Source organism: Lampris incognitus, chromosome 20, assembly GCF_029633865.1.
Source record: "Lampris incognitus isolate fLamInc1 chromosome 20, fLamInc1.hap2, whole genome shotgun sequence".
Lineage (NCBI taxonomy): Eukaryota > Metazoa > Chordata > Actinopteri > Lampriformes > Lampridae > Lampris > Lampris incognitus.
This window is the reverse complement of record NC_079230.1, coordinates 19,116,254-19,130,355: the sequence shown is the minus strand read 5'-3', so window position 1 is coordinate 19,130,355 and position 14,102 is coordinate 19,116,254. Positions and strand designations below refer to the sequence as shown.

Below are 14,102 nucleotides of genomic sequence, written 5' to 3'. Positions count from 1 at the left end.
TGGAAAAGACATTTCTAACCCCAGATGGCTGAATTTAAGAAAGCATAGTGCTTTACAAATTAATCAATTTTAATTTTACATTTCTAAAAACGTGGGACTCTGATTCTCCTTCGAGTTTTTTTTTTTTTTTTGCTTTTTATTTCGCAGGGTTTCATCCCGCTTATCATCTCTCCTCACAGAAAAAATTATGGAAGCTATAATAACATTTGTCATAAACCTACACCTTACTCCCACTTTGATCCTGTGCCCTAATCCTCCTTTGCATAAAACCCATAAGCCGAACTTGCATCCTCCTTAAACATCACACACACAATTCTCCAAAAAAAAAATTCTCCAAAAAAAAAAAATACCTGTGGGTTAAAGCAATCTGAATATATCGGGAAAATAATTTCCAAAATAAGGCTGAAATAAGAGAAACAAGAGAATAAGTCCCCTTTGTGTTGTTCTCCATATATATATATATATATATATATATATATATATATATATATATAAATGCTGCAGGGTCTCGCCAAGGTCACTCCAGCAGTTTGGGCTGAACCTGAAAACTGTGGGACACTGGCCATCGTTGCAGGCAGCAGCTGTTTGGCGAGGGTCCGCCCTTGGCTTCCGACCGGCGATGCGTAGGCACAGGCTGGAGGTGTCAGCTGCTAATTCACACGCCCGTATGGGTGTGAGCGGGTGGCAAAGGGAGATATGTAAACTGGCATGACTTGTGAAAGGCTCCGTGGATGTGGCTTGTGTGGAGTCCAATGAGAATCTTCCATTCGTTGCCCAGTTTGATCTGGAGCCCCTTTTGCAGTGGATGAAAACTTAAACACGTAGGCCTATTCTTCGGTAAGAACTGTTAAACGTCTAGGCATTATTACATGTGTCCTTTGTCTGAATGCTGGAGGTTATGGAAAATATTATCACAATAATCACGGAGAATGATATCAATATGATAACAATATCAGCTTACATCTGCAAAAATACCATGTGTAAGAATCCAGCTGAGTTTCAACACATTGAACTGTTTGGTAATGTAAAGTATGATATCAGACCAGAACTACTTTTCAAATAATACTCCTTAAATGTGTAAGACCTCATTCTGTAAGACATTTTAGGCAATGCATTCGCGTTATCATTAATTAAGACAACACAATTGTGCATCATAATGTGACAATATCCAAAATTTCATCCTGACGCAATACCGTTGAAAGACGATAAACAATACTGAATTATTCCCCAGCCCTACTGTGCCCTGTGTCCTACATGTCGTCTTTATAAAATGCATGCATACGGGTGGATAGCGTATTGCAACCGGTGTGCAAAATTTAACCGCTTGTCGGCCATGCCTGGGAGGACAGACGGGAGTTACTCTCTGCACACCGGTGAAGCTGAAATTTAGAGATAACAGAGAAATACCTCTTGCTCACAGCATGGTGGAAGAAACGGAAGTTAGACTATCTACGCACACAGACAAACACGGAAGCAGAGAGAAAGAATGTCAATCAGACAGCACCTACCGACAGCTTGCTGTCATCCTCCGGTGCCCCGGGACTTGCCTTCTCATCCAACACACAGAAAGAGGAGGTAAGAAGGAGAGAGGGAGAGAGAAAACAGGACATAGATGTGAAGCATGCCGCACACAACCGCACAGACAGATGAGGAGACAATAGCGAGACATCACATCGCAGCAACAGCCGTGGTGAAGAGTGATAATGACCATGAATGGACAGGACTTAAGAGACAGGTGTACCTCCCCAGCGTAAAACTGTGTGAATTTTTTTTTGACATTTCCTTGAAAGAAATAATCCATCTAATTACAAGCGTTGAATGCAATCAAGTGAATCCATGCATATATTATGCATATAATCATTACATAATGACCTAGAGAGTTCATTTGTTGCTATAACCTTGGGTCAAAAGGTCATACTTTTTGGAGAGAAATAGAAGTGCAGAAAATCATTCCCGTCCCTTTTTTTTCCCTCCCCAATTGTACCCGGCTAATTACCCCCCTCTTCCAAGCCATCCCGGTAACTGCTCCACCCCTTCTGCCGATTCGGGGAGGGCTTCAGACTACCACATGCCTCCTCTGATACACGCAGAGTCGCCAGCCGCTTCTTTTCACCTGACAGTGAGGAGTTTCGCCAGGGGGATGTAGCACGTGGGAGGATCACGCTACCCCCCCCCCCGAACAGTTGGCCTGACCGACCAGAGGAGGCGCTAATGCAGCGACCAGGATACATACCCACATCTGGCTTCCCACCCGCAGACACAGCCAATTGTGTCTGTAGGGACGCCCGACCAAACCGGAGGCAACACAGGGATTCGAACCGCCAATCCCCGTGTTGGTAGGCAATGGAATAGACTGCCACTCCATCTGGATGCCAGAAAATCATTTTTAAGATTTGTGCTTATAAATTCATGTTCCCATCTGAGCTCTGAAACTTATACTAAATACACATTACAATTCACATTTATCCTGCCATTTATCCTTGTCGTTTATCCCACCTTCATCATTTGGACAGTATAGAATACCCACCACTGCCTGAAACACAACTGCTTTTCTGGAAAAAATGTGTTTAAATGTTTTAAAATCTATTATGTGACTTGGTGATTGCTTAAACAACTCTCAACAGGTTATGGGATGAATATCATATCATATTTCTAAACTGAAAAAAAAATCTTTGAAAGGTTGCACCTCAGCATTTGAAAACTTGAAATCTAATAAAAAAAGGTTTCGCAAGATTGAAACTAAGTTTTGAAGGCTTGCATAATGTTTTGATAGGCTGAAAAATATTTGAAATCTCTGCAAATATTATTTTGTATTTACATTTTCCTTCCTCACAACTGCAGCACTCTTTTTACAGTGTTTCTCCAACAGATTTTCAGAGTTTTTTCACTGTTCTCTCGGTGTATTAAGTTGTTTTCCAGGTTTGAAACCTTGTAAACAGTGACCTGAAAACTGACACACATGCTGGGAAAAGGGTTTTGCAACGCTGAAACTAGAGTTTAGGAAGGGCGAAACAATCGTATTGCAGACTGTTCTTTCAGAGCCGACAACACTCCCACTTTTCACAACGCCCACTTTTCAGAGAGCTGCCCACACAGTTGCCAGCTTGTGAGTCGCGTGATTTGTTAGTGTTGCCTCGCGTTCTTGTCTAGATGGCTTGTTTTTTTCCCCTACCCGCATTCCGGGAACTCTGCCTCTGATTGGCTAGTACTCGTTTCCTCCGTTGGTTAGGTTGGGGTTAAGGATAGGGTTAGCCAATCAGAGATAGAGTAGGGGCGGGTCTTCCCGGAATCCAGGTGGGAAAAATAATAACGCGTCTAGATGGTTACCCTAGATATGCAAAACTCGCGCACACTCTCGCACATGCGCACTTGATTCAGCACGGTAGCGCCTCACAAGCGTTAGGTTAAGGTTACGTTGAGGTTCGGCTAAAAACCCCGTGAGTTTCGCAAATCCAGGGTTACCATCTAGACGTGACCTTGTCTCGCAGCTTTAGTATGAATCTCTGAAACAGACAGAAACCTGGGATCCTGGAGGCAGTGGCATTTACCCTAATTAACTTACTGTTTGCTCTCTGCTGAAGTCTATAGGCTACGTTGTCCTTCTTAATAACTCTGTGACTGTGTGGACATTAAAGCAGCTGTCAGGTGTGCTGCGCCATGGTAAATTGTGCCCCCCCCCCCCCAAAAAAATTGTCAAGACCAGCCGCCACTGGTTTCAGAGTCTCTGTAACACCGAAGAGTGCCATGTGCTTCAGTGTACCCAAATTAGGTGGTAGCTTGGATTTGAACTCCTGACGCAGGCCAACAACATAATGCACACAGCTTGCTCTCACATGTTTGTCATCTTTAGGGGAGGACTTTAATTCGGCTGCCTTTGATTCAAAGAGGAACCCAAGGTACGGTTTAGGGCTTAGGTGCCCATCAATTGCCTCCTCAAGGACATTAATTCTTGTCATTGGATTTAAAACACGTGTGGCGACAGACAATGAGACCAGCCAAAGTTTCTAAAAGCCTGAGCGGGTCTCCCAGCTCATCTTCAAAAGCCTTCGCAGTTGCTTGGACCCATGATAGAATTGACCTTAAAATGTTAGGTATAGTACATTTTGAGGGGTTTTTCTGCATAAAAAAATGCATTTTGTACATTGCATAAAGCGTCTCTGCGATGCAGTAATGCTTAGAACACTTTGTAAGGCTGAAGTGCAGCTTCAACTCATCCCACTGGTTCAGGATGTGGTCAACTGCAGGCTCAATGGACAGCCACCATGTTGCACACACCTGAGTGATTTGCAGGGGCTTTTCTCCAATGTCTGTTGTCTCATAGACTGCCCTGTGAGTGTTCTTCCAACTAATTATATGTCTCCCTCACAAAATACTCCACACTTCTGGGTATGGTGTCATGTGATACATGGCTGACAGCAGTGGCGGCTGGTGCTCAAACAGTTTTATTTCATAATTATTTGCATTACACAACTAAATTATATTTAATATGTTTAAGAAGATTTTCATCTCTTGATATTTGAAGGGGGCGGCGCCCCGGCGCCCTGTACTGGCCAGCCGCCACTGGCTGACAGCTAGCTGGAGAGAATGGCACACACATCTAATGAGCACTAGATTGGACAGGCCATACTCATTCTGAAGGATTTTGTAAACACCATTATTTATGCCAGTCATTACAGACGCATTGTCTGTCCCAGTTAGGGTTGCCAACTTTTTCACTACCAAATAAGGGACAAAAGGTGGCGTGCCACGGCGGTGTGGGTATGGTGTTGTGTGAATACAGTGTATTGTTTTGTTTTAAGCCATTTGTCATAATAATGATAGCTAATCTCTTTCAGTCAAATTAAAGATCAATACACAACTCTCATGCCTTGGCAACATACGGTAGGTTTAATAATTGCGTAAATTTACAGCAGGTGCCTTTAACACAGTCCTTTATTTGAACCATTAGCTTTACTACTAGTCTAAGTCAAAACACTTGTGACTCTTGCACTGTAGGTTAGAAAACGTTATCCTACAAGGGACAAACTAGAAGCAACAATAGCTTCTGTATGCTGTAGTTTTGCAGAGGAATCAAACAACCGAGAGTCACAGCAGGTGCACCCTCTGTGTACACAAACAGTGGTGGGGAAGGAACGCGTCATATTCTTATCCACTAAAACTATATATAAGTGGAAAGCACTACCTGGATCCTCACAACAACAACAACAACAAATTAAGTGCAAAAGAGGAAAAGAGGGACATACCTCTGCTCACCAAGTCTACTTTTTCCATGGATATTTTTTGCTGCTCTTGACTGATTCAAGCAGACTTTTGTCCTTTTGTGCAGCCAGAGAAAAGTCCTTACACGACAAGTCACAGTTCACAGATATTTGAAGTTCATTTTTGATCAGCTCTGTGCTGCATCTGTTTCTTCAGTCTGACCATTTAATGGCCATCAGAGAGAGAATCCTCTCTAAAAAGGCATTTGAGCCTGGCACACTGAGGACAAATGAGACAATCCTGAACATGTTGATCAAGCTGGCTTTCCCTTTGTTTTGGAAAACTGCCACCCAATTCTCATCGGTGGATTTTGTGGTGTCCTGTCTGGCTTTCTGTATTTCCTCCCTCCTAGCTCAAAACTCTTCATAGAGTTGGTCCATACTGACTGTCCCTGTCATTTTGAGGGCAGCCACCACCTGCTCCAGGTCAGTGAAGGAGAGCTCCTCATGTAGGCCGATCGGTTTCAGCTTCATCATTACATTTTCTGATGAGAAATCAAACCTCCTGTCGATGTATGCAATCACAGATATCTAAAACTTCAGAAAGTATTTTTGCTGCTTTGACCTTTGTACTGACACTTGTTTGTCCATCGACTGCTTGGTCTGGTATCCAAAAAAGCTGTCTTGTTTCCACTGAAGCATCTTCACTTTGAATTTTCCCACTTCCTCGTAAACATCTATGATGCAGAGCGTCGTTTCCTCCAGCTTTCTAACGAGTGTGTCAAAAACACACCCCACATTGTGGAAAAAATGCAGCTATATCTCAGCAGCTCCAGTTTTTTCCATCGTCAAAAATCCTCTTCAGTGCCACAGGAGTGGTCTCCTCAAGGGACCTGAAGCACGAGGTGAGAGCTGGCCAGCTCTGCAGGAGACGAGCAACAGCTGGACGAAGAGACAGCCATCGCATGCAAATATGACACAGAATTTCACGCAGCTCAATGTCAACAAAGGCAAAAAATGCATGCAGTTCCTCTTTTCTGGAAGCAGATACTGAGAAGTGGTTGTAGATCTTTAAAACGAGTGACTCAATATCCACTTATAGCTGATCACAGGCGTGCTTGCAGGTGTTATGAGCTACGTGAGCCGGGCAATTAGCTTTCCGAATGCAACTGTTGGCACTGCTCAATAACTGGTAAATGGAGTGGTGTTTTCCAAAGCTGACATTGGCATTATCTGCTGCATAGGCTGTGATGTGTTTAATATCCAGTTCATACTTTTCCAGACAGTTCATCAGAGCGTGATGTACGTATATGGTATATATCACTGGCCTCATAAAAGTCAAGTAACTTGCACTGCACTCCATCAGACACAGAAAAATATCTCACGCACACTGGAAAAAAATTTCTATTTCCCTTGTTTGAGGCATCAGTAGCAAACGAGTAAAACACAGGCTCATCACCTTCAGTCGGGGACAGATCATCCAGAATATCCCGCAGTCTCTGGTCCTAAAAGATTCACTGTGATCATCTCAGCTTTTGTTCTTCCCAAGTGCATCTTCTTCACAACATTTGAGTCATGAAACAACGCACCGTTGAGCTTAACAAGACGGTCGGTGCTGTTGTAGCTGAGTCCATGTTTAACAGTATGATACATGTACGAGGCTTCACTTGCCGCAATTTTGTCATTTTCCTCAGTAGATGCCACGAAGAATGCAGTGATATTGCTTGCACCTTTAGCTAGTGTGGCCTTCTTGTGCATTTCTGTGGAAGCATGCTGAGTCAGGTCATTCTCACCTCCATGGCCAGCTGAAAATTCGCTGTGACATCAAGTACAGAAGGCTTTCATTGAGTCACCGCTGACGGGCTTAACCCACGCCTTTTTTACTTTCCATTGCTTATTGTAGCTGTACAGTATTTTCTTTTTTGCAGGTCTATCCATATTTGCAGGTTAATCCATATATCCACATGCCAAACCGAGTGAACAGCACCAGACATTGCCGGAACTTTTTCAGCTTTTGAAGGAATTGGTGCATTTACTGTACATGTACAACTGATGCGCGTGAGGGGGGCTGTGATGGGATGATGACAGGCGATCGTTCTCACCCGTCGTGATCAGCACTGCGGCTACTGTTGCTGTATCAGATTTGATACAACTTAGAGTGCCCTCTAGTGGTTAGAGTAGAGTTGCAGTCAATAAACGGGACGAGGGAGGTCACGTATGGGACAAATCAGTTTGGCCCAATATAAGGGACATCCCGGCTAATACGGGGCAGTTGGCAACCCTGGTCCCAATTCCAATCAGATGTTCTTTTTTTTTAAACCACACTTGACCACAAAATCCATTAGTGCAGTCGCAACAGCCCTTGCCTTACCACCCGTTAGCTCCACCAAACCAAGACGTGGAGTTGACCTGATTTTTATTCTCACTGAAGTAGCGGACCACAATACCTAGGTATTTTGATACACTAACATCAGTGGACTCATCTAAGAAAAGGCTATACTTCTGTTCTCCTATATAAGACACTAGCTCCTGGAGGAAGTATGGCGCTAGGACACCATTAATCATTTCCCTGCATTTTGTCCTATGCATCCGGAAATGACTAGCTGCAGCAGAGTCACTAAATAATGCTTTGTAGGCTTCCCCCAAATGATACATCTATGGTTAACAACGAGCTGTGCTCTGCAATAGCTAAAGCCATAGTGGCTTCATTCACTTTGGTTGCAACTACAGGAATGGACGTTTGATTTGGGGCACAGGGGTTTTGACTTCTGTGTTTTGTTTTGGTTTTTGTTGGGGTTTTTTTGGCTGTGGGCCTTAATATAACATAATTTTTTTAGTTGCTAGGGAAGGTAAGAAAGTCACTAAATCTAGCGACAACGTTGCTAAATTGGCAACAATGTCGGTGACAGCCAGACAGCACAGAGAAGCATGCATTCTGTTCGCATAGCCTGTCAGTGTGTGTGTGTCAGTAATTGGTGGAGCAGTCTGTGAATCCCACCTATACGACATGTGATTGGACTGTACTTCAGCAAAGAGCAAACAATGGGTTAAGAGCATTTAAATACCCCTGCTGCCCCCCCACACACACACACACCGTCTCTTTAGGGGTTTCAGACACAAGAGCGTGAGTCGCCGCTGCCAGAAATCATGTGACTCGCAAGCTCGCAACTGTGTGGGCAAATCTTTGAAAAGTGGGTGTTGTAAACTCAGCTCTGAAAGAACAGTCTGCAGTACGAGTGCAAATATGTCTGCAAAAGTTTCAAAATAAAGATTCGCCCTTTCTAGACTCAAGTTTCAACATTTCAAAACCTTTTTTTCCCCACAATATATGTGCATCAGTTTTCAGATCTCCGTTAACACGTTTTCAAACCTTGGAAAATGTGTTGGAGAAACACTGTAAAAAGAGTGTTGTGAAGAAAGAAAAAGGCAAATACAAAACAGTGTTTGCAGAGATTTGAACATTTTTTCAGCCAATCAAAACATTATGCAAGCCTTCAAAACTCAGTTTCAATCTTGCAAAACCTTTTTTTTATCATCATATTTCAAGCTTTCAAACACTGGATTTCAACCTTTCGAAGTCCCCCCCCCCCCCCCCAGTGAAAATATGACATGCTGCATGTTGCAGCTAGAAAAGCGCTATATTAAATGCAACTTGACTGATTGATTGATCCCATACTTACAGGTAAACTTGGCGGGGTAATTTATAAATTAACAGGTAGGAATACCCACCAAAAAAAAAACAACAACTTTCGCCTGGCCGATCTTGTCAACAACAGGTGTGATGGCACTATGTTAAACGTGCTATATCTACAAGATCTAGAACATTCATTAATATAGTGGAGTATTGGCGTCCCGAGCAGAGACTGAAGTCACGCTCCCTCAGTGTGTTGAAATCCGAGTTTCTCACGTGCATGCTAGTGCATGTGAGGTAGCTAGCATTAGCAGGACAGCTAGCAAGCTAATAATTACATTACATATTACGTTGCATGGATTTATGTCCCTCGGCAGACCAAAGAAATAGCTCCTTAACTAGCTGAATACATTGCTAGTGCTAATGTTCTTCTTTCAGTTTGTTCCCCGTTTCTCAGGGGTCGCTTCAGCGGATTGTACTACAGTTTCCATCGGTACCCTGTGAGGGCACAGTACCAATGGCGGGCGTTGTTAACCCAGGCCTCAGCCAACCCCATATGGAGCCTCGACTGATCCGGTATGGTCTTGTCAATACGCATAATGATTTGGCAGAATTTTTACACCGGATGCCCTTCCTGACACAACCCCTGCCCCTATGGACGGGGGCACGGGTGAAGCGCTGGACTCCATCCCAGTCTGCATGGACTCGTGCCCATGCCTGTCGCTATAAAATAACTATAAACTGCAAAAAAACGCAATATTCCAACTAAAGAAATGATAGCCAAGAACGCGAAGGGAGGGCGGAGATTTGTTGTGGTTTGGTCTGAGATGCTGGTGCTGAATGTTGTTTATAGCACCCTTAACGAAACCTATAAGGTGGAAAATGTGCACCATCATCAAATTCGTTTCGATACTCAATGACATCAGGAGAAACTCGGTAACACTTTAAATTACAGGCCATTCGTTATGCAGAATACGAGTAAAATAGATGTAATTGAACAATGTTCACTGATGTCTGGGTATTTTGAATCTTTTGCGTTACAGGGATAAATAGTAACGAGCTGTTAAACTTGAATATCGTCACCGTCTTAAAATAATGGCCTAGGTCATATTTTCAAGTTTTTCAAAAAACAGAATAAACTGACAAATTTTGCTTCAGTTTCAGTTTATTCTGTGTCTAGTTGGTACCGCTCCACCTCTCACACCAGCTCAGGCTCCTTCCCTGCCAGAATAAACTGACAAATTTTGTTTCAGTTTCAGTTTATTCTGTTTTTTGAAAAACTTGAAAATATGACTTAGGCCATTATTTTAAGAAGGTGATGATATAGGGTGAAATTGGCTGTCCTGCCGAGTAACGTAACCATAGTAAAGACCGCACGACATATGATATTCACCTTATAGGATGCAAAATAATTGTGTTTGGTACAATGTGATTTGTGAATTTATCCCATGCAGTGTTTGATGTAATTTATACGTTGTTCTAATGACCGAAAAGCAAACTAGAGATATAGTAAAGCCCCCATGTGGCTCATATTTTACGCAGTAATTACTGCTCATCACAGTTCAATTACATCTATTTTACTCGTCAGTTACGCAGTTACTTCTGTGTTATGAACGGCCTGTAATGTAAATGGTTACCAGAGACTCTGTTAAAGCCAGATGAGCAATGCTGTCAAATCTTGTTGCAGTGATGTTAGCGGTGGGGCAGTTTGACGATCAAGGCTGTATTACTAATGTGAAGGTAAAGGTTCAGAAACATGCAAAATACTTCTCCGAATTGCAGCAACACATATATTTTTTCCTTCTTTTTTCTTAAAAGTCACCTCTAAGCTACCTTTTCCCCAATGATTATCCAATTATTAGATTGTTGGAGTCGTCTACATCTTGGGGAAGAGGAAAAAAAAATCAATCACTGACTGGAAAGAATCTAAGCATCCATTTTCCCACCCTCTTAAGAAGATAGGTATGCTACTTCTCAAAAACGACTCAAAATGTATTGTAATTTTTTCTGCTGTACACAATCGTACCACAATAACAGAAAAGAGGGATCTGAAATGAAAGGGTTTCAAGAAAGGAAAAAAGGGAAATAAAACTCGAGAGAGGAGCTGAGCAAATCCTGAGATTTGTCACTGAGCTATACCACCATCATAACCCAATTTTCCTCATTTCATACCGTCAAGATAACCCCCCCCCCCCCACACACACACACACACGATTTGTAATTATTCTATTTCATTCTCTGACTCCCTCCTCCGAGGCAAGTCTGAAGAATTGGGAGAGGACAGGTGAGTTTTGCCAGACAGAGATTATGCCCCGGCACTCTCATTAAAGCTGGTGTTAAATATTATGACTAATAATCACATAGGGAGATTAGTATGTTCTTTGGGGTTTGTGTGGTTGCTTTAATCCCAGCAGCTCTGCTCCCAGTTCTTACGTAACGTCACATCAGGACTGTTCTTGGAAACGGATCAGCTGGGGGGGGGGGGGTTGCCTTTGCAGATGCATGCATGTAATACTGTATTATGTGATTTTTTTTGAGCTTCCGCTGTGGCAGCTCAAATTGCCCACAGCTTAGGGTCCGACTTTCGTAGGAATCCGAGCGTGTGAGCGAGCGGCTGAAAGCTACTGTAAATTGTAAGTCCCGACTTTCGAACATCAGTGACGGATTATGAGTCATCTCCTTTGCAATCTGAGTGCTCAAAAGGGGGGTTCTGGGAAAGAAAAAAAAAGAAGAAGACCGGATTCATTTCTAGAGGAACTTGAGGAACCTTTGTAGGCTTCTCGCTCCATAACGAGCCTCGGCCTTTATCCCAATTTAAAAACTAGCGAGCGGAAAAAAGTTATTTCGTTGATCCCTCTCTCAAATTCTGTTGGAGTAGATCAGAACAGAATGTAGGCTAATACGCCACAAAATATGTCATGTCTTGATCTTTTTTTCCTTTTCGCCCTGCCTGTTGATGCATCTGAAACCATTTGGAAGTTTCGACAGTTTTTAGGAAATCAAGACAAAGACATCCTAACAATGTACTGTTGGTAATAACAACACTGACATTTCCATCTTTCTGGTCCTAACAACGTGTCACCAGAGAGCAACACAAATGTTTCAACGACTTATCTCATCAAATATCCGATCTGTGTCTGCTGGACAATAATACACGGTTGCCAAACAGACCTTCTGCAAAGTATTTTTAGAGATTCTGGTCAAAGAAGACTCACGACACCTTTTCTCTATGCGGGGAATAAAGAAATGGAAAATTCCAAGATAAATGTTTGTGCAAGACATTGGCGTTATATTTGTAGTGAGTGCACATACAGCACACAGCTAGCAAGTTTTGTACAAGATTTGCATTTTGGATTTACATTATAAACATTCACATCTGTTAAATTATGACAGTTTTTCTCTGTGTGAGTACCTGTGTGCATATATACACTCACCGGCCACTTTATTAGGCACACCTGTCCAACTGCTCGTTAACGCAAATCAGCCAATCACATGGCAGCAACTCAATGCATTTAGGCATGTAGACATGGTCAAGACGATCTGCTGCAGTTCAAACCGAGCATCAGAATGGGGAAGAAAGGTGATTTAAGTGACTTTGAATGTGGCATGGTTGTTGGTGACAGACGGGCTGGTCTGAGTATTTCAGAAACTGCTGATCTACTGGGATTTTCACGCACAACCATCTCTAGGGTTTACAGAGAATGGCCCGAAAAAGAGAAAATATCCAGTGAGCGGCAGTTCTGTGGGCGAAAATGCCTTGTTGATGCCAGAGGTCAGAGGAGAATGGCCAGACTGGTTCGAGCTGATAGAAAGGCAACAGTAACTCAAATAACCACTCATTACAACTGAGTTATGCAGAAGAGCATCTCTGAACGCACAACACGTCGAACCTTGAGGCAGATGGGCTACAGCAGCAGAAGACCACACCGGGTGCCACTCCTGTCAGCTAAGAACAGGAAACTGAGGCTACAATTCGCACAGGCTCACCAAAATTGGACGATAGAAGATTGGAAAAACGTTGCCTGGTCTGATGAGTCTCGATTTCTGCTGCGACATTCGGATGGTAGGGTCAGAATTTGGCGTCAACAACATGAAAGCATGGATCCATCCTGCCTTGTATCAACAGTTCAGGCTGGTGGTGGTGGTGTAATGGTGTGGGGGATATTTTCTTGGCACACTTTGGGCCCCTTAGTACCAATTGAGCATCGTGTCAACGCCACAGCCTACCTGAGTATTGTTGCTGACCATGTCCATCCCTTTATGACCACAGTGTTCCCATCTTCTGATGGCTACTTCCAGCAGGATAACACGCCATGTCATAAAGCTCGAATCACCTCAGACTGGTTTCTTGAACATGACAATGAGTTCACTGTACTCAAATGGCCTCCACAGTCACCAGATCTCAATCCAATAGAGCACCTTTGGGATGTGGTGGACCGGGAGATTCGCATCATGGATGTGCAGCCGACAAATCTGCAGCAACTGCGTGATGTTATCATGTCAATATGGACCAAACTCTCTGAGGAATGTTTCCAGTACCTTGTTGAATCTATGCCACGAAGGATTAAGGCAGTTCTGAAGGCAAAAGGGGGTCCAACCCGGTACTAGCAAGGTGTACCTAATAAAGTGGCCAGTGAGTGTATATATATATATATATGGATAGATAGATAGATAAGATATGTAGATCCATCCATTATCCAAGCCGCTTATCCTAATTAAGGTCGCGGGATGCTGGAGCCCATCCCAGCAGTCATTGGGTAGCAGGTGGGGAGACACCCTGGACAGGCTGCCATATATATATATATATATATATATAAAATGGGGTAGGACGTTACGATGCATTGGTTGTTATAGTTTAAATGTTTTCTCCTCTGATTGGTTGCTGGCCACCGAAATTAGGGGCGTGACGCGGGGAAACGTATACTGTGTGTTTTCTTTGTTGAATCACATTAACAGCTGATGAGTGCGGGATGCATGAAACAAGCTTGTACTGCTATTTATTAAAAGTTTTTTTTCCTACATCTAGATTGATATTCCGCTCCTCATTAGTTGAGCACTTCTATCAACACCATTGACAGTTTCTGAAAAAAAAGCTATATATATATATATATATATATATATACTATATAGACACACACACAGACACACAGGTGTGCAGGTGCATGTGTGTGCACGCTAAGCTTTCCCACGACATCTTTGGTCCGTGTGAAAACAGGGAGTTGCTGGTTTCTTGTGCAAAGCTGAATAGTGAAACCTTGTAGCATTCCAGGCAT

General features: G+C 43.0%; 1 protein-coding gene across 1 annotated transcript in view; it reads right to left on the bottom strand.

Moving 5' to 3' along the window:
* LOC130130634 (sodium/potassium/calcium exchanger 2-like) overlaps positions 1-14,102 on the bottom strand; it is a 63,483-nt gene that overhangs the window by 29,897 nt on the left and 19,484 nt on the right. Inside the window, exon 2 of the mRNA XM_056300391.1 lies at positions 1,509-1,550. Coding sequence (XP_056156366.1) covers positions 1,509-1,550 — 42 coding nt within the window. The remainder of the gene's footprint in view (positions 1-1,508; positions 1,551-14,102) is intronic.